The 22,579-nt window shown below is 44.7% G+C and overlaps 1 protein-coding gene across 1 annotated transcript in view; it reads right to left on the minus strand.

Moving 5' to 3' along the window:
• The window catches only part of GGCX (gamma-glutamyl carboxylase), a 95,022-nt gene extending 75,304 nt beyond the window's left edge, over window positions 1-19,718 (minus strand). The window contains exons 1-5 of the mRNA XM_082256925.1: window positions 19,597-19,718; window positions 16,242-16,460; window positions 3,300-3,458; window positions 1,884-2,049; window positions 791-869 (exon numbers count right to left, since the gene is read on the minus strand). Coding sequence (XP_082113051.1) covers window positions 791-869; window positions 1,884-2,049; window positions 3,300-3,458; window positions 16,242-16,460; window positions 19,597-19,618 — 645 coding nt within the window. The 5' untranslated portion in view covers window positions 19,619-19,718. The remainder of the gene's footprint in view (window positions 1-790; window positions 870-1,883; window positions 2,050-3,299; window positions 3,459-16,241; window positions 16,461-19,596) is intronic.
• Window positions 19,719-22,579: the final 2,861 nt, after the last annotated feature.

Here is a 22,579-nt window from a genome sequence, read left to right on the forward strand (position 1 = left end):
ATATATCTCCAAGGTACTGTAAGTATTAAATGTATTCTCTTAAAGTGCTGGCTGTCTGTGCGGGAATACTGTACCGGTATACTGTACCATAGCTTCGGCTAAATACAGTATACCGTGCTGAGCCAATCACGGTGAGCGATGTATTCTATTACTGAATGCAAAGCCTGCTCTGATTGGCAGAGTCAGAGGGGCAGGCTGATGTTACTCTCTCTGACTCCGCCAATCCGAGCAGGCTCTGAATCCAATAATAGAATACAAAGCTCACTGTGATTGGCTCAGCGCGGTATACTGTATGTAGCCAAAGCTACAGTATACCGGTACAGGATTCCCGCACAGACAGCCAGCGCCTTGAGAGATTACCGCACATCTACCGGTAATACTTACGGTACCTTGGAGATATATATATATATATACACACACACACACGAGAGATTACATTTATGGTACCTTGGAAATTAATAGGGCACATCCAGCCAGCGCTTTGAGAGATTACATCTACTTACTTACCTTGGAGATTTTTTTATACTCCGCGTATAAACCGACTCTGTCATTTTGGGGGATTTTCTTTGAGGTTAAAAAGTCGTCTTATACGCTGGAAAATACGATATCTATCTATACACACATTGTATTTTATATATATATATATATATATATATATATATATATATATATATATATATATATATATATATATATACACACACACACCACTATATGTCTTAAGAAAGGTGTGAAAAACACACAACTGTTCCCACATTTCCTAGATTATAAAAATGTTAACTTTGATTACCTGGCTTCTGAGTAGAGTGTAATTCCAAAGTGGGACTTGTGCATTGCGTTTGCGAGGACTGAATAAGCCATCAATGGACCTATAGGTAAAAGAAATACAAAGTTATAATTATGTATTTCATGTACTCAAGAATAAAGAATGTGGTTTCCTATTAACTCTATAATTAACCTCCAGAAGGTTTTACCCCTTAATGAGCAGAACATTTTTTGCTATTCAGCACTGCACTACTTAAACTGGCAATTGCTCGGTCATGCAACACTCTACGCAAATACAACTTTTATCATTTTTTATCACACAAGCTCTCTTTTGGTGATATTTGATCACCACAATTTTTTTTGCAATATAAATAAGAAATAACAAAAATTTAGAAAAAAAAAAATACATATTTTCTACTTTCGGTTATTCACTACATATTCGATAAAATCTAATTTCCTCATAAATATAGGCCAAAATGTATTCTGCCATGTCTTTGGTAAAAAATCCCAATAAGTGTATATTAGTTGGTTTGCGCTAAAGTTATACCGTCTACAAACTATTGTATATACTGGAATTTACACAGCTTTTACGCTCCAACAGCCTATTTTATACATATTGGAGTGCTAAAATTCCAGGGCAATACAAACACCTCCCAAATACACCTTTTTAAAAAGTAGCCACCACAAGGTAAATACCTTGGGATGTCTACTTTCCAAACCGGGAACATTTGGGGAGAGGTTGTAATGGTTAAGCTGGCCCATACACTACTCGACATTTAGCCAATTCCTGCAGAATGTGACACAATTCGAACTGTGGGTGGCCATCTCGCCCAATGTTGGAAAATTTGGCCGCGAGAAGACTACAGCCAACCAGATGAAGTCACTGTTTGAGTATTCAAGCAGCTGTGTGTGGTGCAGCTGCTTGAATAAAAGAGCTGGCAGTCCACATTCTTACATCAACAGAGTTTATTATGTAGTATGGTCATTGTTTTTTTTCCTCATTTAGCCTGCCGGCCAAACAAGAGAAATCTAGCAGAGTATGGCTAGCTTTCTACTCCTGCGAGTGTGCATGTCCCAGAGGACACTGACAACAGGAGGGGTTTTGCTGATAAAATTACCAGTAACGATTGGCATTCATCAGGGTCAGCTGGAATCCAATCAACCCGTAGAGATAAGAATGGTTGTTCCAAGTCGTCTTGTCTAAGAAGAAGACATACCAGTACGGCACTAAAAATAACAGGCAGCTAAGGCGGTAAAAGCATCCAAGAGTTATACCCAGGGCCCCTGAAAGAAAAGAGACAATACAATGAAAATATGGAAGAGAGGAGTAAAAGGACGAATGTGGGTTTAAACTGAACTCTATTATTTACATCACCCATTACTATTACACATGCCCACATTTAGACAATGGCATTGACTTAATATAGACATGTGTTCATATAAGGGCACTCATGTCACTAGCATCCTGCCCCTTTATTTACATGTGCTACACGTTGGAGAATGACCCGGACTGCAGCTGGTTGAAGTTAAAAAAGAAAAAAAAACACATGCAGTTTTATTGTTCAGATAGCGATGAGTTCAGGGGATGCCCAAGCTCAAGTATACTCCTAATTTAACAATTACTATTACAATTAATTAAACTCCTAATTTAAGTTAGAAGCGGGTTGGCTACCATACAGAGCTGCACCAGATTTTGCATTCTCTAGTTTTAGTAAATCAACCCCAGTGGTTTTTAGTCACCATGGCGCCCTGGCAGCAGATTTGTTCATCCCCGCTATAGTGACATATGAGCCGACGGGACAAACCACGTTGTGCAGAGGGGGGGAGTATGTATTCTACAGAGCCGTAAGTGTGGAATTTTTCAAGACCCATCCCACCGGAAAGGGAAGTATATTCCCTATTCTTTTAGCAGATATGATTTTTAGATATAAGTAATCCTGTGCTGACAGGTAACTTTATGGTCAACACAGCAATAATAACTTAAATATGAGCTTACTGAAAATACACAATACATTCCCTTTAAATAATTGGCACTATGTTTTCACATTATAGTAAGAATTCTTGGTGTATATTCCAGAAAGCTTCAATTATAACCCATTACATTATCCCGTAAATACCCCTTCTTTACTAGGCCATTTCTAAGTACTGTGATAGTACAGAAATAAGAATTTACCACTTTGCTGTTTAAAGATGTGCAGCAGTAGTAAAGTAGTTAAATGATATCTTTTCTTTCTTGGGTTAGCCAATAAAGGGTATCAAAAAGCTGTATCACTAATAGCTTAAAGTTAGCCAATTAAGAGTCACTTAGACTCCAAACTTTCTGCAGTAAATGATTGTTAGCACAGTGCACTTCCCTGTGCAGACGAATACAACGTGGGAAATTGAAAAAATAAACAAAAGAAAAAAAAAAAAAGGAATTAACCTAAAATGTTAGAAATTAAACACACATATCATTGAGATAAATTACTCAGCTGATTGGTTTCTAAACAGTGGGTGGTAGGCATGTAAAATGAAATCAACTGCGAACCCCTCACCTAGGAGCATGACGACGTAGACCAAGTACATCCAGTCCAGGGGCAAAGGTTGAAGGTTGTTAAAAAGGGGAAATCGGCAGACATCCAGCCCATCTAGATACTTGTGGTCCAGGTAACTGAGCCCGCGCTCCTGCGGGATGTCCAGAACCATAAGAAGACCTGCAGGGAAAGCAGATACATCCAACATTTAGCATAACTGCTTTGCACAGAAACCCTCTATTGACTATTTCCTAGCTGTGATCTTTCACTTTTGTAGCCAAATTGGGATAACACCTACTTTATATTTATCCAATGTGCCCATTCACATAGCATACCTTAAAAAAAATATTTAAAGTGTTTATAAAGCCTTAAGGTTTTTTTCCCCTAATGTATTCTATACATTAGAACCATTTGATGGGGTGGAACCCCCCCCCCCCTTATACTTACCTGAGCCCGATCTTAATCCACCAATGTGCACAGGAGCAGCGGCTCTCACGCCTCTGTCTCTCCTTACTGGGCAGTTTGATAGAGACCATTGGCACATGCTCCTCTCAATCAAATGCTATGACAAGGGATCAGGAGCAGGGCCCATGCCCGCTGTCTGTGTCAATAGACGTAGGCAGCATGACTCGGGATCGAGACTGCACAAATGTCCCCAAAGAAAAGTGTGCAAAACCACTGCACAGAGCAGCTAAGTATAACAGGTTTATTTTTTTTTAACTAAAAAATAGGATTTTTCCTTCAACGTCCCTGTAAAATCATTTTCTTGGAGTACATCATGGGACACAGAGCCAGTAATAATGACTATATGGGTTATACGCTACCTTTAGGTGATTGGACTGGATACCAATAGACAGGAAGTTCTTCCCATATAACCCCTCCCATACAGGAAAAACCTCAGTTCTAGAAGCCAGCAATGAAGATCCCAGAAAAGAGGGGAGGGACCTTTGTGTCCCGTAATGTCCTCCAAGAAAAGGATATTACAGGTAAGTTGAAGGAAAAATCCTATTTTCTTTATTGTACATCAAGGGACACAGAGCCGGTAATGATGACTGACCATCTGGGATGTCCTAAAGCAATTCCCATGAGGGGAGGGGACACAGTAACCCCAAAATTGCCCATGGGCAAGAAAGAGCTTATACTGCTGCCTGAAGTGTGCTACTAATAAATTGAGCCCCTTTTCTACATCCACTTGGAAAAATCTTGTGAATGTATGAACTGAAGACCAGGTAGCAGCTTTGCAAATCTGAGCCATAGACACCTGATGATCCACTGCCCATGAAGTACTTACCCTCCTGGTAGAGTGAGCTTTTAACCTAAAGGGTGGGACTTTACACTTTAAGCCATATGCCTGCGCAATGACTTAAGGAATCCACTTGGTAATAGTGGAACTTGTTGCTGCTTGGCCTTTCTTAGGGCCTTCTGGCAGAATAAAGAAAGCATCACTATTATGAATTAGTGTTGACATTTTTAAATAGACTTTGATTGCTCATACTACTTCAAGAAAATGCAACAATGTCTCCTCTGTAGTCTGAGGACTTGGAAAAAAGGAAGGTAGAATAATATCTTGGTTTCAAAGAAAACCGTAAACTACTTTAGGCAAAAAGGCTGGATGAGGGCGTAAGACCACCCTGTCCTGATGAAAGATCAAAAAATGTCTCTTTGCAGGAAAGAGCCACCAATTCCAACACTGTTCCAACCAAAAAGACCAATTTCCTTATCAAGGGAACAAAAGGAATATGCTTGATAAGCCCGAAAGGGTTGCCTCTGTAGCACAGAGAGCACAAGATTTAAGTCCCAAGGACATGGGTGGCTTGACTGGCGGAACCGTGCAAATCACACCTTGCAAAAAAGCTTGCATCAAGGAGTGTGTGGCTATTGGTTTCTGAAAGAAAATAGACAAGGCGGAGATCTGCCACTTAATGGTTCCTAATGCCAGCTTCAAGTCCACTCCTATCTGAAGAAAATAAATAATTCTTCCAATGGCATACTTACGAGGATGCCAGCTCCTGGATTCACACCAAGAAATGTAGGATCTCCAGACCCTATAATAGATTCTCCTAGAGACCGGTTTTCTGGCATTTATCAGCGTAGCCAGAGCTGGACCAGAAACTCCAAGATCTCTTAATATTCTGGTCTCAATAGCCAAACCGTCAAATTCAGCGACCATAAGGTAGGGTAGAAAATGGGACCTTGGGAGAGCAGGTCTGGACGACATGGAAGCAACCATGGCTCCCCTATCGCTAATTTCACAATTTTCGCATACCAAGGTCTCATTGGCCAAGCCAGAGCCACTAGGATCACTGGCTTCCCCTCCATCTAAATTCTGCTCAACAGACGAGGCAAAAGCTGGACCGGAGGGAACGCATAGATCGGATTGAACCAAAACCAAGGAATCACTAAGGCATCTATTCCGATCGCGATCGGATCCCAGGTTATGGGAAAAAAACCTGTTGAGCTTGTTGTTGAACCTGGTTGCCAATAGATCTATGTCGAGAGTACCCCAACATTGGCAGATCAGTTGAAATACCTCGGGAAGCAGGGACCACTCCCCTGGAAACAACTGCTGGCGACTTAGAAAGTCTGCCTGCCAGTTGTCCAGCCCCGGAATGAAAACCACTGACAGACATGGAACATGTTTCTGCCCAAGACAGGATGTGGTTCACCACCTCCTGCACTGATTGGCTTCTAGTTCTCCCCTGATGGTTGATATAAGCCACCAAAGTTACGTTGTTAGACAGGACACCTCTCAGTCTGGTCATCCAAGAAACCAGCGCCAAACGGGCTGCTCGGACCTCAAAGATGTTGATGGATATACCTTTTCTACCTGAGACCACCTTCCCTGCATAGAGATTTCCTCCAGGACCGCTCCCCAGCCGACAAGGCTGGCGTCTCATTACTATCTTCCAGGTCACAGGCAGAAAAGATTTCCCCTTGCTTAGGTTGCTGAGGTCCTGCCACAGGCCAGATCCTGTCTTACCTTGGGGAAATAAACATTGGGGAACCCAGAGCTCTGAGTTTTTTGTTCCAAGTGGACAAAATACTGTTCTGGAACAGTCTGGAGTGGAATTGCGCATAAGGGATTGCTTCGAATGAGGACACCATCTTGCCTAGCAGTCTCATGTACAGCCGTATAGAGGGAAACATTTCCCTCTTACCAACTGCACCAGATCCTTCAGGGCCAAAACCTTTTTTGATGGCAGGAAAAACCTTTGCCTGAGCAGTAGTGATCGACCAATATCGTTTTTTTTTATTGCCGATACCGATATTTTGGTCATCGCATATTGTATAGGCCTATATTTTTGTGCATTAAAAAACTATATATATTTATTTTTTTTGACAGGTACTCTTGTGGAGGGATCTGGGGGGTCTAAAAGACCCCAAACCCCTCCTCTGCACTTAAAAGCATTCAAAACACCAAGTTTGGCTGTTTTAAATGCTGTAATTTTTTTGAATTTGGCGCCGAATACCAGGAAGTGATGTCTTAACATCACTTCCGGGTTTTTACATGGAGACCCAATCAAAGCCGAATGCGGCTTTGATCGGGTCTGCTCTTCGGCGGCCATACATGCTGGTTGCCCAGGTCTCCTGGTGGGACGGGAGACCCCCAGGCGAGCCCAGGCGAGACGCTGAAACGCTGGGACGTCCCCTCCCGCTCCTTGTAATGACAACCGAGCAGCCTCTCAGCCGCATCGGTTGTCATTACAAGACAGCCGACCATCGGCTATGGACGCCGGTACCGGGGTGATGCCTCTAGCTGCAGGCATCACTCTGGTACAAGCACTTTTCCGAAATATTTGTAATATCGGTAACCTCGGGGGCCGATTCCGATATATCGGGGAAAGTGCATATCGGCCCCCGATATATCAGATATATCAGCTGAGCATTATCGAGAATCAGACCCAAGTATTCCAGAATCTGAACAGGCCTCAAGGCTGACTTTTCTAAGTTTACAATCCAACCCAGATCTTCTAAGAACTGGACGGTTCGGGAAACATCCTGTTTTAGACCTGGTCCTGACCGATTCTTGATCAGCAGGTCGTCTAGGTAGCCCAATACGGAGATGCCTTGAGACCTTAGAAGGGCCAACAACAGGGCCAAGATTTTTGTAAACACCCAGGGAGCTGTGACTTTTCCAGTTCTTTATGCCTGGAAAATAGAGAACGACTATGGCGTCCAAAAATCGTTCTTTTTGCGCAAAAGCGCTTTTAGACAAACTGGAATACAGTGACAGCGAAACTGAGTTACTTGAAGAACTGAGCGATAGCGATACGTGGGAAAATTCATCATCAGGTACGGAAAGCGACGACAGCGATGATTCTGATGTCTCTTTCTGGTACATCGTTCCGTTGGAAATTCTGAAGAATCATTTGATATACTTCCCAAATTTCCACAAGCTATGTGCCAGAAAGAGACATCAGAATCGTCGCTGTCGTCAGTTTCCGTACCTGATGACGAATTTTTCACATGAATCGCTATGATTCAGTTCTTCAAGTAACTCCGTTTCGCTGTCGCTGTTTTCCAGTTCGTCTAAAAGCACTTTTGCGCAAAAAGAGCGCTTTTTGGACACCATGGTTGTTCAAAATTTTCCAGGCACAAAGCACTGGAAAAGCACAGGCAGGGCACTGGAAAAGTCACCAGGTGCAATCCTGTGCTGAAATTGCATGATACAATGTAATCAGTTAGGATCACAGCTTTGTATCATGTAATTTGTGTATTTACACTTTTGAATTTGCCACCGGTTCCAACCCCCTGCGTCGCAACGCTCGCAGGAGGGAACCAGAAGGCAAGTGCCGGCCATCGGCCGTGTACAGAATGGGGAGAGAGTGTGAGGACACCGGGGAGGACAGCGGGGATCGCAGGGAAGGTGAGTAACATTATGGGGTAATCCCGAGTGTGGCTCGGGATTACCGCTTTTGGAACTGAAAGTTAACCCCAAGCCACACTCGGGAATCCCGCCAGGGAGGTCAAACAGCACAGTGGCTTTTGCTGTCTAACCTGCCCCTCTGGAAACTGTAAAAAAAAAAACCTGGCTGATCCTGAACCCTTCCTGTGTCCCCCTCTGTGTCCTGACCACAATCAATAATGATGGCTGCTGAGCCCTGATCAACGTAGTCTGACTGCGTGCCTCCGTCATCCGCTGCGTCTCCTCTCTGCTCTCCCAAGTCCTCTCCCTGCCTGTCAGCTCGGAAATCTGTGTCTCCGTCCAACCCCCCCCCCCCCCGCAGCTGTTCGTAAAAAAGACTAAAATGTCACGGCTAGCCCCTCTCTTAAGCTTCCATCCTGCACTGTATAAGTGTTTGTTAGAAACGGAGCCTCTAAATACCTTTTTGTGTGGCCAGCTGGGCTGACGTCAGAGGGGGAGTTTGGCTCCTCCTGCTGTAGCCCTGGATCGTAGTAGCAGAGCGGCCGGGAATCACGTGACTGGCCTGAAGATACTTCACAGAAAGGTATTTAATCATTTTTTAAGTATGCAGGAGAATGGAAACACATAACAAGCATAAAAGGGGAGGTTTCTCAAATGACGCAGCAAACATAGAAATACATTTTATGGCAGCTATATGCTGCTAGTGCAAACAAGACTTTAGTGGTCCCAGAGGACTGGAAACCCTCAGTCCTCACACTCACAGCTTGAACTACATGTACCTTTGGTAAAATAGATGTAATATAAACACAACACAGTAGTATTGGATAAAATCAAAACACAATCTAATGAAAAAGTCCAATACTAATAGTCGCGCATCAATGGTTAAAATCATGACCGGCATTCATGTTGACCACATGAGGATGGATAGCAGACACCTTATGAATGGTCCTATATAAAAATGTTGAATATTGTGCACCATGCACTAAGGTCTGCACCAACATGACTGATAACTCAAGCCTTTAATAATCACAGTGTCATCCGTTTCACAGGGGCCGCTTAAACTAGTGATCGCTCCAGGGATTAACCACTTATATAAAAGAAAAGCTCCACATAGCGTGATTCCATTCATCAATATTCATTGTTAGAAACCCCCTTGAAAATGCACTTACAAACATGCATAAAATCCGTGCATTGTAGTAAATCAAAGCATTATCATAATCCGTCGCCCTGGTTGTCCCTATCTGTTCGTGACATGCACAAGTCATTTCCGGTCGCTGTATGGTCACACACGGACGCGTTTCATCATGTTCATGGGGTCAAATGGGCTCATTCACATGATTAACATAACACTTCTATGTGCAACTCATGCCAGCAGTGTACAAAAGAAGAAAGTATGTACATTTTTCATTAGTTTATTTTATAGGAAAGATGTATTAATGTTTGGAAACACATTTAAGCAGTATGTGGTTAACAGATGTAAAGGCATGGAATATCATAATAAAAAGAGAGAGATAGAAAGCCATGTAAAAACTGAAAATTAAAAAAACATCTTTATTCAAGTGACTTCACCAGATAGATAAATCCTGCTACTATGTGTAAAGCCTTAGGCCTCCCTAATATGACCCTCTAGGTTACTTGAGGCTGACGTGTCTTTCTTGCAGGAGGAGAGCAGACAAATCTTTACACTGTGCAGTCAGGTAACCCCCACAGCTACTGTGTTTGTATAAAAGGCTGACCTCTGACACATCAGGTTATCACTACACATCAGTCTTTGCCCAATCAATACTCCCCCGCCAGAAAGGAGAATGACCCTTGATCCTGTGTGTGGACAACATTCTTGCTAGGCTACAAAAATAATGGAGTACTGTCCGTCATACTTTTTTTATTTGCACAAACCTTCCAATTTTCAGGACAGGCTTTCAGGTGTACTCCCTTCTTCAACGTTCAACCAGGACCTTGAAGTAGGTACATTCTCAAAGCTTGTCCTGACAATTTGAAAGTTAGTACAAATTAAAAAAAAAAAAAAAAAAAAAAAAAAAGGTTTACAGACAGTATTTAAAGCGTAACTCCACTTTTCTTGAGAAGAAAAAAAAATAAAAAAACATTCCCCTCTGGGTGATCTATGTACATTGCAGGGATTATAACAAACTTTGTTTCAGATTCCTACCTTTTGTTATTCTGAAGAAATCACTGCTTGTTCCTCTGTGCCTTTATGCTGACTGGGTCCAATGGGAGTGGTTTTCATAATTATCCATCAGCTGTGCAGCTGAAGGACACTAATGAGGAAAGCTGCTGGGCCTGCAGCCCTTTAGATGTGTTCCTATTGGAAGTATCTCACCATAAATGCAATTTTTGTTGCAGGGGGTGCCAGAAATCGGACTTGTATCTTAGGCAGACTTCTGGTAAAATTGGTGAGCCAATCATAAAAGCAGGAAAATAGGATTTTTGTACTCACAGTAAAATCCTTTTCTGAGTCCATTGACAGACCTAGCTCCATATTCTTCACCATAGGGTTATGCTGCCCTTTACAGAAGTAGGACTAGGCAGACAACACAAAAGCTTGGCTATGCCATGTGGGCTGTCCTCAGCTAGCATAATCTCCTCTCTGCTTAGAGATATTCAGTTTTGTAACAAGCAGTAACAGAAGCATAAAAAACTCCTTATAGAAGGGTGAGTGCAATGTCTGTCAGTCAATGAACTCAGAGAAAAGGATTTTACGGTGAGTACAAAAATCCTATTTTCTCTTCCATTCATTGACAGACACAGCTCCATATTCTTCACCATAGGGACGTCCCAAAGCAGTGCCAAACATGAGGGGTGGGCATAACAAACCCAAGGCTAAACACAAGGTAATCCAGGTAATGGTAGCCCAACTAGAACAGGAGCCCAACCTGAAATACACCCTCAAGTGGGAAAAAACAGACTCTCTAAATTGCAACCCGCAAAACTTTTGCGGCCAAAGGAGGCAACCGCAGATGCCAAAACATCCATTATGTAAAACTTTGAAAAAGAACGCTCCGATGACCAAGTGGCCACTGTACACACCTGCGCCACTGACGCCTGATCACAGAAGGCCCAAGAAGCACTGAGTGCCCTAGTAGAATGTGTCATCACAGGGAAGAGGGAACCCGACCCGTAAGTGAATAAGCACGGGCCACCGACCATCTGGAAATGGTAGCAGAGGAAGCAGGAGACCCTTCCGTGGCCTGTCCGTACTCCCAAAGTGTGAGTCTGACCTCCGAAGGGACTCAATGGCTACCAAATAGACAGGAATAACTCGAACAACATCCAGAGTATACAAAGCACATACCCTGGAATGAGCTGGTCTGGGACACAAGGACAACAGCACAATGTACTCATTCAAATGTAAATCAGAGACAACCTTCTTGAGGAATGACAGCCACGGTCGCAGGACAACCTTAACCCTGTGAACCACCAGATAGGGAGAACGACAAGACAAAGCCGCCAACTCCAAAACTCTGCAAGTAGAGGTGATAGCCACCAAAAAAAAACACCTAATGTGACAGCGTAAGGAAAGGGATCTCCTGTACGTTTTCAAAGGGAGGTTTTTGAAGAACCAACAGAACCAGGTTAAAATCCTATGGTGGCAGAGGAGAACTTACAGGGGGGAGTAAAAAGACGACCCCCTGAAAGCATATATGCACCAGTTAATGAGAAGCCAAACCTCTCTGAAAAAAAAAAAAAAAACTGCAAAGCAGACACTTGGCCTTGCATGTCACTCAAAACCAGTTTCTGATCAACACCCCATTGAAGAAAGGCCAGAATTGGAGCCACCAAAAAGGAATGAGAATGGACTCCTTGAACCTCACACCAGAAAATGTACGCCTTCCACATCCGATGATAAAGCTTTCGAAATGTAGATTTCCTCACATTCAAAATGGTCGGAAACACAGAGCTAGTTCAGCACCTGGCTCTCAACAGCCTGGCTGTCAAAGCAGGATGGAAGATCAGCCCCTGGCACAACAGATCGTCCCTGCGAAGAAGCCTCTAGGATCCCACTGGCCTCGATCCTGCATAGGAAGGGCCCTGGCAGAAGACCCCCCCCCCACACACACACACACACACACACCCCATCGCCAGCATAGCACTCTGCCCCCATCCCAGGAGGTGTACCAGACCACCCACACAGCCCTAGCATTAGTGGAGGGAGGGGGGGGGGGGGGAATAGGTGAGGGGGGTGCCTAACGGGAAGGAAGGGCCCCCGTCCACCCCAAAGCCCTCCAGGGGGAACAGTTACTCACCATACCAGGAACCAGGCAGGCCCCGCTCCAGAGAAAGCCCCCTCACCATCGAAATGGGGGGGGGGATGTTGGCCAGGAGGAACGCAGGCAGAGACCCAGTTGTATGCGACCTTGCGAGGCGTTTAACTCGCAGGCCACTCCCTGTCCAGGGGGGCTATGTCGCGGCTGACCTAGTGCAGAGCTGAGGTCTGCGCACGCTTGCTGGCCAGACTGAGGTGACCACTGGATCTAGATTATCCATCTCGTCGCCCAGTCCGGCAGTTGACTGTGGATGAAAAACCAGGAGAAAAAAAAAAAATCTATCTAAAAGAAAAAAATTTCCCAGGACCAGAGATCCCAGCAAGGAACTAGGTCCTTACTCCTGACTATACAGAAAAAACTGAGTACCTATAGCAGAGAGAGGGAGTACACCCCCTGGGACTGCCCATCGGCGTAGCCAAACTTTTTTTTTGCCATGTGTCCTACTCCTGTAGGGGGCAGTATAACCCAAAGGTAAAGAATATCAGTCTGTATTTGTCAATGAACGAAAGAAAGAAAAAGGAATGCTTTGCATGGCTCTGCACAATGTTCTGAATTGACATGTCTTATTTTTGGGACGTGATGGAATGGGAATGTGAATACCTTCTGTTCTAAGAAGACTTTATGAGTGCTGTAGTTTTATACTGGTGTTTTGTTATTATAGGAGGACATATGTGTTGAATAAGGAGTATGCTCACTCTGCTTGTATATTCGAGAACCTTCTATTCCTTTTCAAGCTACAGCTTTGAAGATATTGGGAAGTTCCAATTAGATTTCATGTTCGGGTCATATGTTTAAGTTAGAGATATATTCAGAACTATACCTTACTAATGCTGGGGAATTTTGATAAAAGGTGGACTATTTTGATGCATTTCTGTTTCTTTTCTCTTTCCAGTAAAGTCGCTTTCTTTTTGGGATATCTGCCTCGTGTAACCATTTGTAAAACAGCAGACCCTGCTTTGGAGGCTCAGGGCAGAAAGCATAGTAGATACCCCCTAATTTTTGCCCGTTAACTAAACATGTGGGCATTTGTAATCTTGTTGAATATATTATATGTCGGGGTGGGGGTCAGGGGTGGTTTAGGATCCTGTTTGCTCCCCCCCATGGGTCACTGTCCATGACTTCTCCACCCGCCCCCTCCCTCACCCAGAGGGACTCCCTTGTACAAATATATTAAAATGTTGTATGATTTCATGTTTAATATTATGTTTTTGTCTAGATGATTCTGCAATTAGTACTGTACATTGCTGGCTCCTGAAGAAGTGGATAATGTCCATGAAACACGTCGGGCCATAAAGTACCAGTATTACATGACACAACTGTATTATTGTTTGATTAGAAATTGATTTTGTTTGTACTTCGACACTTTATAAGACTATGTGCCATATAATGGAAAACATTGTATGCATGCTGTTTATGAATAAAGAAATTGTATTTTAATGTAACATGGTGAGCCTCCACAGTCCCATGTGTTGGATTTTTTTTTTACCTTTTTCGATATTGCTATATATAGGGATGTGGCACTTATTCCTTTTTTAATAGTTTTTCCAGTATTAGACTATATTTGCACTATACACGAGGGGTCCATGATGTACATTTGGCTGAGGGGGCAAAAAGATCAGCATGCCTCTGGCAACTGTCCTGACATTCGGAATAATCCTCTTATTTTGGGGAAATGCGATGAGACACGTGAATACAGTGCCTTGAAAAAGTATTCATACCCCTTGAAATTTTCCATATTTTGTCATGTTAAAACCAGAAACGTAAAATGTATTTTATTGGGATTTTATGAACAACAAAGTGACACATAATTGTGAAGTGAAAGGAAAATGATAAATGGTTTTCACATTTTTTTTTACAAATAAATATGTGAAAATTGTCACGAGTCAATACTTTGTAGAACCACCTTTCACTACAATTACAGCTGCAAGTCTTTTTGGGTATGTCTCTACCAGCTTTGCACATCTAGAGAGTGACATTTTTGCCTATTCTTCTTTGCAAAATAGCTCAAGCTCTGTCAGATTGGATGCAGAGCATCTGTGAACAGCAATTTTCAAGTCTTGCCACAGGATCTCAATTGAATTTAGGTCTGGACTTTGACTGGGTCATTCCAACACATGAATTTGGTGTAGCTATAAAGCATTGTAGCTCTGCCTGTATGTTTAGGGTCATTGTCCTGCTGGAAGGTGAACCTCCGCCCCAGTCTCAAGTCTTTTGCAGATTCTAACAGTTTTTTTTTTCTAAGATTGCCCTGTATTTGGCTCCATCCACCTCCCCATCAACTCTGACCAGCTTCACTGTCCCTGCTGAAGAAAAGCATTCCCACAACATGATGCTGCCACCACCATGTTTCACGGTGGGGATGGTGTGTTCAGGGTGATGTGCAGTGTTAGTTTTCTGCAACACATAGCGTTTTGCTTTCAGGCCAAAAAAGTTTATTTTTGGTCTTATCTGACCAGAGCACCTTCTTCCACATGTTTGCTGTGTCCCCAAAATGGCTTCTCGCAAACTGCAAAAGGACTTCTTATGACTTTCTTTCAACAATGGCTTTCTTCTTGCCATTCTTCCATAAAAGGCCAGATTTATGGAGCACACAACGAATAGTTGTTCTGTGGACAGATTCTTTCACCTGAACTGTGGATCTCTTGGCTGCTTCTCTGATTAATGCTTTCCTTGACCAGTTTAGGTGGACGGCCATATCTTGGTTGGTTTGCAGTTGTGCCATATTCTTTCCATTTTCGGATGATGGATTGAACAGTGCTCCGTGAGATGCTCAAAGCTTGGGATATATTTTTTTTTTTTTTTTATAATCTAGCCCTGCTTTAAACTTCCCAACAACTTTATCCCTGACCTGTCTGGTGTGTTCCTTGGTCTTAATGATGCTGCTTGTTCACTAAGGTTCTCTAACAAACCTCTGAGGGGTTCACAGAACAGCTGTATTTATACTGAGATTAAATTACACACAATTGACTCAATTTACTAATTAGGTGTCTTCTGAAGGCAATTGGTTGCACTAGATTTTAGTTAGGGGTATCAAGAGTAAAGGGGGCTGAATAGAAATGCATGCCACACTTTTTAGATGATTACTTGTAAAGCATTTTTAAAGTGGTTGTAAACCCACCTTTATAACTTTTACCTATAAGTAAACCTTTAAGAAGGCTTAACTATAGGTACTGTAAATATCTCCTAAACTTGCACCATTTCAGAGATATTTACATTTCATGCAGCCGATGACGTCACCCGCGCATGCGCTCTGAAGAAATGGATGCCCATGCCGGTTCTTCAGACCCTAGTGCGGTTTATAACCATTTATCATTTTCCTTCCACTTCACAATTATGTGTCCTTTTGTGTTGGTCAATCAAATTGAATCCCAATAAAATACATTTTCGTTTTTGGTTGTAACATACCAAAATGTGGAAAATTTCAAGGCGCTGTATCTTTTGTTTTAGGATGGCTTTACTGTGCTATGCACTGATTTGATTGGAGGGCTTTTTAATTCCCTTAGTTCTTTCTGAGCAAACCTTGTTATGGTTATAATATCTACAGTGACAATGCGTTAACAGAAAGCTCATCAGCACAATACAAGGTCATCTGGACTTGTGACCATTACTCCGAGAGAGGATATCCTTTGGATGTGTTTTCATGGATTGGCTGCTGAAACTTACGCCTCTAAGGTAGATAGGAAACAAGAAAGGAAACAAGAAAGGGAAATGCAAGGAAAGAAAAACAGACGTCCAAGCACAGAAAAAATGCACGGATTAGATTTAACACGGCATTACTCCTAAATGGAACTTAGCACAAGTGTGAAAACTCACCAAAGAGGAAGCGGAATACTCCCAGACCAGCGGGATCAGTTGGCCGGTTCATCAGGCTGACAAATCGCTGCCAACTAGACAGATCGGAGCACTCAAAACCAAACACCCGCTTCATGAAGCTCCTCTGTTCCTTCCGTGGCCGTGCCGTTGTTCTCTCTGGTGCTCCAGCATTGTGATTTTTACGCCGTCTAACTTGGGATGCTTCTGATTTCAGGGTAGCTGGAAAAAAAAAATATATATTTATTGATGATGAGATACATAACTGAAACCTAGAGCACTGGACAGCCCAGCCACTGATTTTAACATACGTTAGCAGTGATAAAGCGTGCTGGAACATCAGCATCTGGAATGTCCACTGCTAACATTTCCTGCCAAACAGCCAACCACAAGCAAGCTAGAACGTGGCAATGGTCTGTCTATCCGGATACAACCATCAGGAGGCCAAAACTCTGTCAGATTAGGTTACAAAGGCAGAGGAGCAAATATATGGAAGAGATAGAAATATTCTGGTCTGACAGTATGTAATCCCAATCATTGCCCATGACGTGCACCCTCTCTCTTCTATCAACACACAGTGTACCTACCCTGCCCGTAATAATGCACCCCCTCCCTGCCAACATCCACAGAATGCCAGTCACCATATAATGCACCCCCTCCTCTGCCAGTCTCCATATTACGCATCCCTGCCTACTTTTATCTGTCAGTCTCCAGGAAATACAGCCCAGCTGACACCTATTTAGTATCTTTTGTTCGGTTGGAGGAAATGCATTTCACCCTGTTGTGTAATACTCCACATTCTGGATTATACCTCCTACACATTACACCTGGTTATTAGGCATTTCTTGCTTAATAAATGGGGATTACATCATTTCTTTTGACAATAAATGGAATGGTAAAAAATAAAAGCATCACATGACCACCTTTACATACTATCTATAACATGAGAGATTATAGCTTGCTGTCGCTTTTTCCCTCAATCCTCAGCATCTCCCCTCCGAGTCAACCCTTCCTCTCGGTGTCACCCCTCCCTCAGCATTTCGCCTCTGAGTCACCCCTTCCTCTGCACCTTCCCCTCCATGTACCCCCTTCCTCTGCACCTTCCCCTTCATGTACCCCCTTCCTCTGCACCTTCCCCTTCATGTACCCCCTTCCTCTGCACCTTCCTTTGCACTCTTTCCATCCGTGTCCCCTCCTTCTCTGGACCCTTTCCATCTGGGTCCCCTCTTTCTTTGCACCTTCCTCTCTGTGTCCCCCTGTCCTCTGCACTCTTCCTCTGTGTCATCCCTTTCTCTGCACCTTACCCTCCATGTACCCCTTCCTCTGTACTCTTCACACGTGTGTCGCCCCTTCCTCTCTGTGTGAACACTTCCTTTGCACCTTTCTATCTGTTTCCCCCCTTCCTCTGCACCCTTCCCCTGTCCTCTGCACTCTTCCCATCTGTGTCCCCCGTTCCTTTGCACCCTTCTCCTCTGTGTCCCCCCTTCCCCAGTGTAGCCCCTTCCTCTGCACCTTCCTCTCCGTGTCACTCCTTCCTCTGCACCTTCCCATATGTGTCCCCTCTTCCTCTGCACCTTCCCATATGTGTCCCCCTTCCTCTGCACCTTCCCATATGTGTCCCCTCTTCTTCTGCACCTTCCCATATGTGTCCCCCCTTCCTCTGCACCTTCCCATATGTCCCCTCCCCCTTCCTCTGCACCTTCCCATATGTGTCCCACCTTCCCATATGTGTCCCCCCCCCCCTCCTCTGCACCTTCCCATATGTGTCCCCCCTTCCCATATGTGTCCCCCCCTCCTCTGCACCTTCCCATATGTGTCCCCCCTTCCTCTGCACCTTCCCATATGTGTCCCCCCTTCCTCTGCACCTTCCCATATGTGTCCCCCCTTCCTCTGCACTCTTCCTTCTCTTTGCCCCCCCCTTCCTCTGCAACTTCCTCTCTGTGTCCCCCTTCTTCTGCACCTTCCTCTCTGTGTCCCCCCCTTCTTCTGCACCTTCCTCTCTGTGTCCCCCCTTCTTCTACATCTTCCTCTCTGTGTCCCCCCTTCTTATGCACCTTCCTCACTGTGTACCCCCTTCCTCTGTGTCCCCCCCCCCTTCTTCTGCACCTTCCTCTCTGTGTCCCTCCTTCTTCTGCACCTTCCTCTCTGTGTCCCCCCTTCTTCTACACCTTCCTCTCTGTGTCCCCCCTTCTTCTGCACCCTCCTCACTGTGTCCCCCCTTCTTCTGCACCCTCCTCACTGTGCCCCCCCTTCTTCTGCACCCTCCTCACTGTGTCCCCCCCTTCCTCTGCACCTTCCTCTCTGTGCCCCCTTCCTCTGCACCTTCCTCTCTGTGTCCCCCCTTCTTCTGTACCTTCCTCTCTGTGTCCCCCTTCTTCTGCACCTTCCTCTCTGTGTCCCCCCTTCTTCTACATCTTCCTCTCTGTGTCCCCCCTTCTTATGCACCTTCCTCACTGTGTACCCCCTTCCTCTGTGTCCCCCCTTCTTCTGCACCTTCCTCTCTGTGTCCCCCCCCTTCTTCTGCACCTTCCTCTCTGTGTCCCTCCTTCTTCTGCACCTTCCTCTCTGTGTCCCCCCTTCTTCTACACCTTCCTCTCTGTGTCCCCCCCTTCTTCTGCACCCTCCTCACTGTGTCCCCCCTTCTTCTGCACCCTCCTCACTGTGCCCCCCCCTTCTTCTGCACCCTCCTCACTGTGTCCCCCCCTTCCTCTGCACCTTCCTCTCTGTGCCCCCTTCCTCTGCACCTTCCTCTCTGTGTCCCCCCTTCTTCTGTACCTTCCTCTCTGTGCCCCCCCCTTCCTCTCTGTGTCCCCCCTTCTTCTGCACCTTCCTCACTGTGTCCCCCCCCCTTCCTCTGCACCTTCCTGTCTATGTCCCCCCTTCTTCTGTACCTTCCTCTCTGTGCCCCCCCTTCCTCTCTGTGTCCCCCCTTCTTCTGCACCTTCCTCACTGTGTCCCCCCCCCTTCCTCTGCACCTTCCTGTCTGTGTCCCCCCTTCTTCTGTACCTTCCTCTCTGTGCCCCCCCCTTCCTCTCTGTGTCCCCCCCTTCTTCTGCACCTTCCTCACTGTGTCCCCCCCCCCCTTCCTCTGCACCTTCCTGTCTGTGTCCCCCCTTCTTCTGCACCTTCCTCACTGTGTCCCCCCCCCCTTCCTCTGCACCTTCCTGTCTGTGTCCCCCCTTCTTCTGCATCTTCCTCTCTGTGTTTCCCTTCCTCTGCACCTTTTTTTCTCTTTCCCCCCTTCTTCTGCACCTTCCTTTCTGTGTCCCCCTGTGCTATGTGTACAGACATATCAGAGCACCGTGCTCCCACTGTCTGGGCTGTCCTACAGGCTGTCCATCTCCCTCCATTCATTTACCTGAGGTCTGAGCTTTCTCCATTGTAGCCTCCTGTGAACTTCTCTTCCCAAAAGTGCCACTAAGGCACCACCGTGTCCCACACTATACGCATGCGCATTGCAGCCCAGCGCTTCCGCCTGCGTTCCACGCCTCGCTGCGATTTAAGATTTGACTATTCGATGATTGGTCAATTTCGCATGCGGGGCGTGTCATTGGGTACAGGCTGGTACCTCACAAACCTGCGATTGTGTAATAGAATGTTTACTTGGGAAGTCTATGCCGTGCTGGCAGATAGTGAGTATAGAGCCCCCTAGCGGTTGTCATTGAGAAGCGTAGTGTCTTTGCAGATTCCTTTCCTCATCTATCCCAATGTTGGCGATCTGGGACTGTTCGTGGATTTCAGGAGTCATTTGTTGCTTTATAAAATATCTATTGGGGTTCATTGTTGACCAGAACCGCAGAAGGAAAAGAGATGGGGGTTCTTATATAAGATGAGTGCAAAAGTGTGTCTTGGCGAGGGCAAATAGAATTCTGGAGTGCTTTATTAGAGGGATCAGGAGGAAAGAGACTCTAATTTCTTTATACTGTATATCACTAGAGGGATCACCGTAAGGGGATAGGAGATCCTGATTCCCCCATATAATGGAGATCTTTAGTTATCACTAGAGGGATCACCAGCAGGAGGAGTAAGGTCCTGATTTCTCTATATAGATCCTTAGTTATCACTAGAGGGATCACCAGCGGGAGGAGGGAGGTCCTGATTTCTCTATATAGATCCTTAGTTATCACTAGAGGGATCACCAGCAGGAGGAGTAAGGTCCTGATTTCTCTATATAGATCCTTAGTTATCGCTAGAGGGATCACCAGCGGGAGGAAGACGGTCCTGATTTCACCATATAGATGTTTAGTTATCACTAGACAATCAACCATCAGAAAGAAGGAGTTCTTGATTCCTCTAGTCTATATAGATCTTTAGTTATTACTCAAGGGATCTACAGCAGGAGGGAAGAGGTCCCGATTCCCTTATATAGACCTTTGGTTATCACTAGAGGAGTCTCCAGCAGGAGGAAGAAGCCCTGATACCCCAATATAGATCTTTAGTTATCACTAGAGAGATCACCAGTAGATGGAAGAAGGTCTTTATCCCTCTGTATAGATCTTTAAATATCACTAGAATAGTCACCAGCAGGAGGAGTAAGGTCCTGATTCCTCTATATCAGTGGTTCTTAACCTGGGTTCGATCGAACCCCAGGGGTTCGGTGAGTCAGTCTCGCGGGTTCGGCGGAGGTCATTTCTGAACTGGTCTCTGAAAGACAACAGCAGAAGTCACACTGATTTGCAGTAAATATACATTATTATGTTTTTGTTTTTGTGTGAAAATCATGTTTTAATGGTTTTGTTCTTTAATGTTTTTGTTAATTTTGTGCACCTATGTATAAATATATACTTAAATATATACCTATGTTTTGAATTTGAAAAAATCATATTTTATTTTTCCAATTAAGAAGGGTTTGGTGAATGCGCATAGGAAACTGGTGGGGTTCAGTACCTTCAACAAGGTTAAGAACCACTGCTCTATATTGATCTTTAGTTATAACAATAGGGGTCACAGGAAGGAGGAAGTATGTCCTGATTCCTCTATATGGATCTTTAGTTATCACCAGAGGGATCACCATTAGGAGGAAGGAGGTCCTAATTCCTCTATATACATATCAAGTTATTACTGGAGGGGTCTCCAGCAGGAGGAAGAAGCCCTGATACCCCAATATAGATCTTTAGTTATCACTAGAGGGATCACCAGTGGGAGGAAGAAGGTCTTTATCCCTCTGTATAGATCTTTAAATATCACTAGAGTAGTCACCAGCAGGAGGAGTAAGGTCCTGATTCCTCTATATAGATCTTTAGTTATCGCTAGAGGGATCACCAGCGGGAGGAAGACGGTCCTGATTTCACTATATAGATGTTTAGTTATCACTAGACAAATGACCATCAGAAAGAAGGAGTTCTTGATTCCTCTTGTCTATATAGATCTTTAGTTATCACTCAAGGGGTCTACAGCAGGAGGGAAGAGGTCCCGATTCCCTTATATAGACCTTTGGTTATCACTAGAGGTGTCTCCAGCAGGAGGAAGAAGCTAGGCCTGGGAAAAATAATTGCCGAATCGATGCATCGCGATGCGACCCTTCGCGATTCTGCATCGATTCGGGGTGGCTGCAAAATCGATTTCTAATGACGTCAGTTCCGGGGGTGGGGCTTGATGAGAGTGGCGGCGGCGGCGGCCGGCTTGTGGAACACGGAGCTCCTCGCGGGAGAGAAGGAGAGCAGAGCTATCAGCGCTCTGGCCCCGGGAGGGTTCGGGGCGGCCGCGGCCTTCCCAGCCGGAGATGGGACGGTGGAGGATGAGGAGGCCTCGTCCGAGTTGGAGGAGAATCGGCAGAGCCAGGTGAGGGGGCGGACAGGGGGAGCCGGACTATCCGGCATGGTCGCAGCACAATGTCACTGTACTGTATTCCAATTTTGTGTTCTGTGTATTTATTGCTGCTACACCCATATTGATAAAACAGATAGAAATGTCCGTGAAAATCACTCCTACCCTTACAGCAAACTTGTACTACTGTACACTGAAAGCTGCTCACCTGCTAGTCTAAACTGTCACCAGAGTCCTGCAAAATGCCTTCTACTTACTGGGGGCACATGGAACACTGCTCCTGCTTCCCTGGCTGGTTCCTGGTCTGCCAGCCGATAGGCCCAATTGCTGTCACACGGCAGCCCAATGTAAGTTTGCATTTTCAGGAAGTCAAAAAGCAGGGGAGCGTGGGCAAAGTAAATATAGACTGCCTTTTAGAAAGCAAACCTACAATATGCCAAGTATAGACAAGGTACAGGCTTGATTTAACATTGAACTATTGTGCAAATATTAAAGTGGTATTTAATATTATAAATCCAAAAGCAAACTTATTAAATTGCATCTTACCAATTTCTTAGATGAAGTGGCTGCATTAT

Source organism: Pelophylax lessonae, assembly GCF_965119305.1.
Source record: "Pelophylax lessonae genome assembly, chromosome: 4".
Classification (NCBI taxonomy): Eukaryota; Metazoa; Chordata; class Amphibia; order Anura; family Ranidae; genus Pelophylax; species Pelophylax lessonae.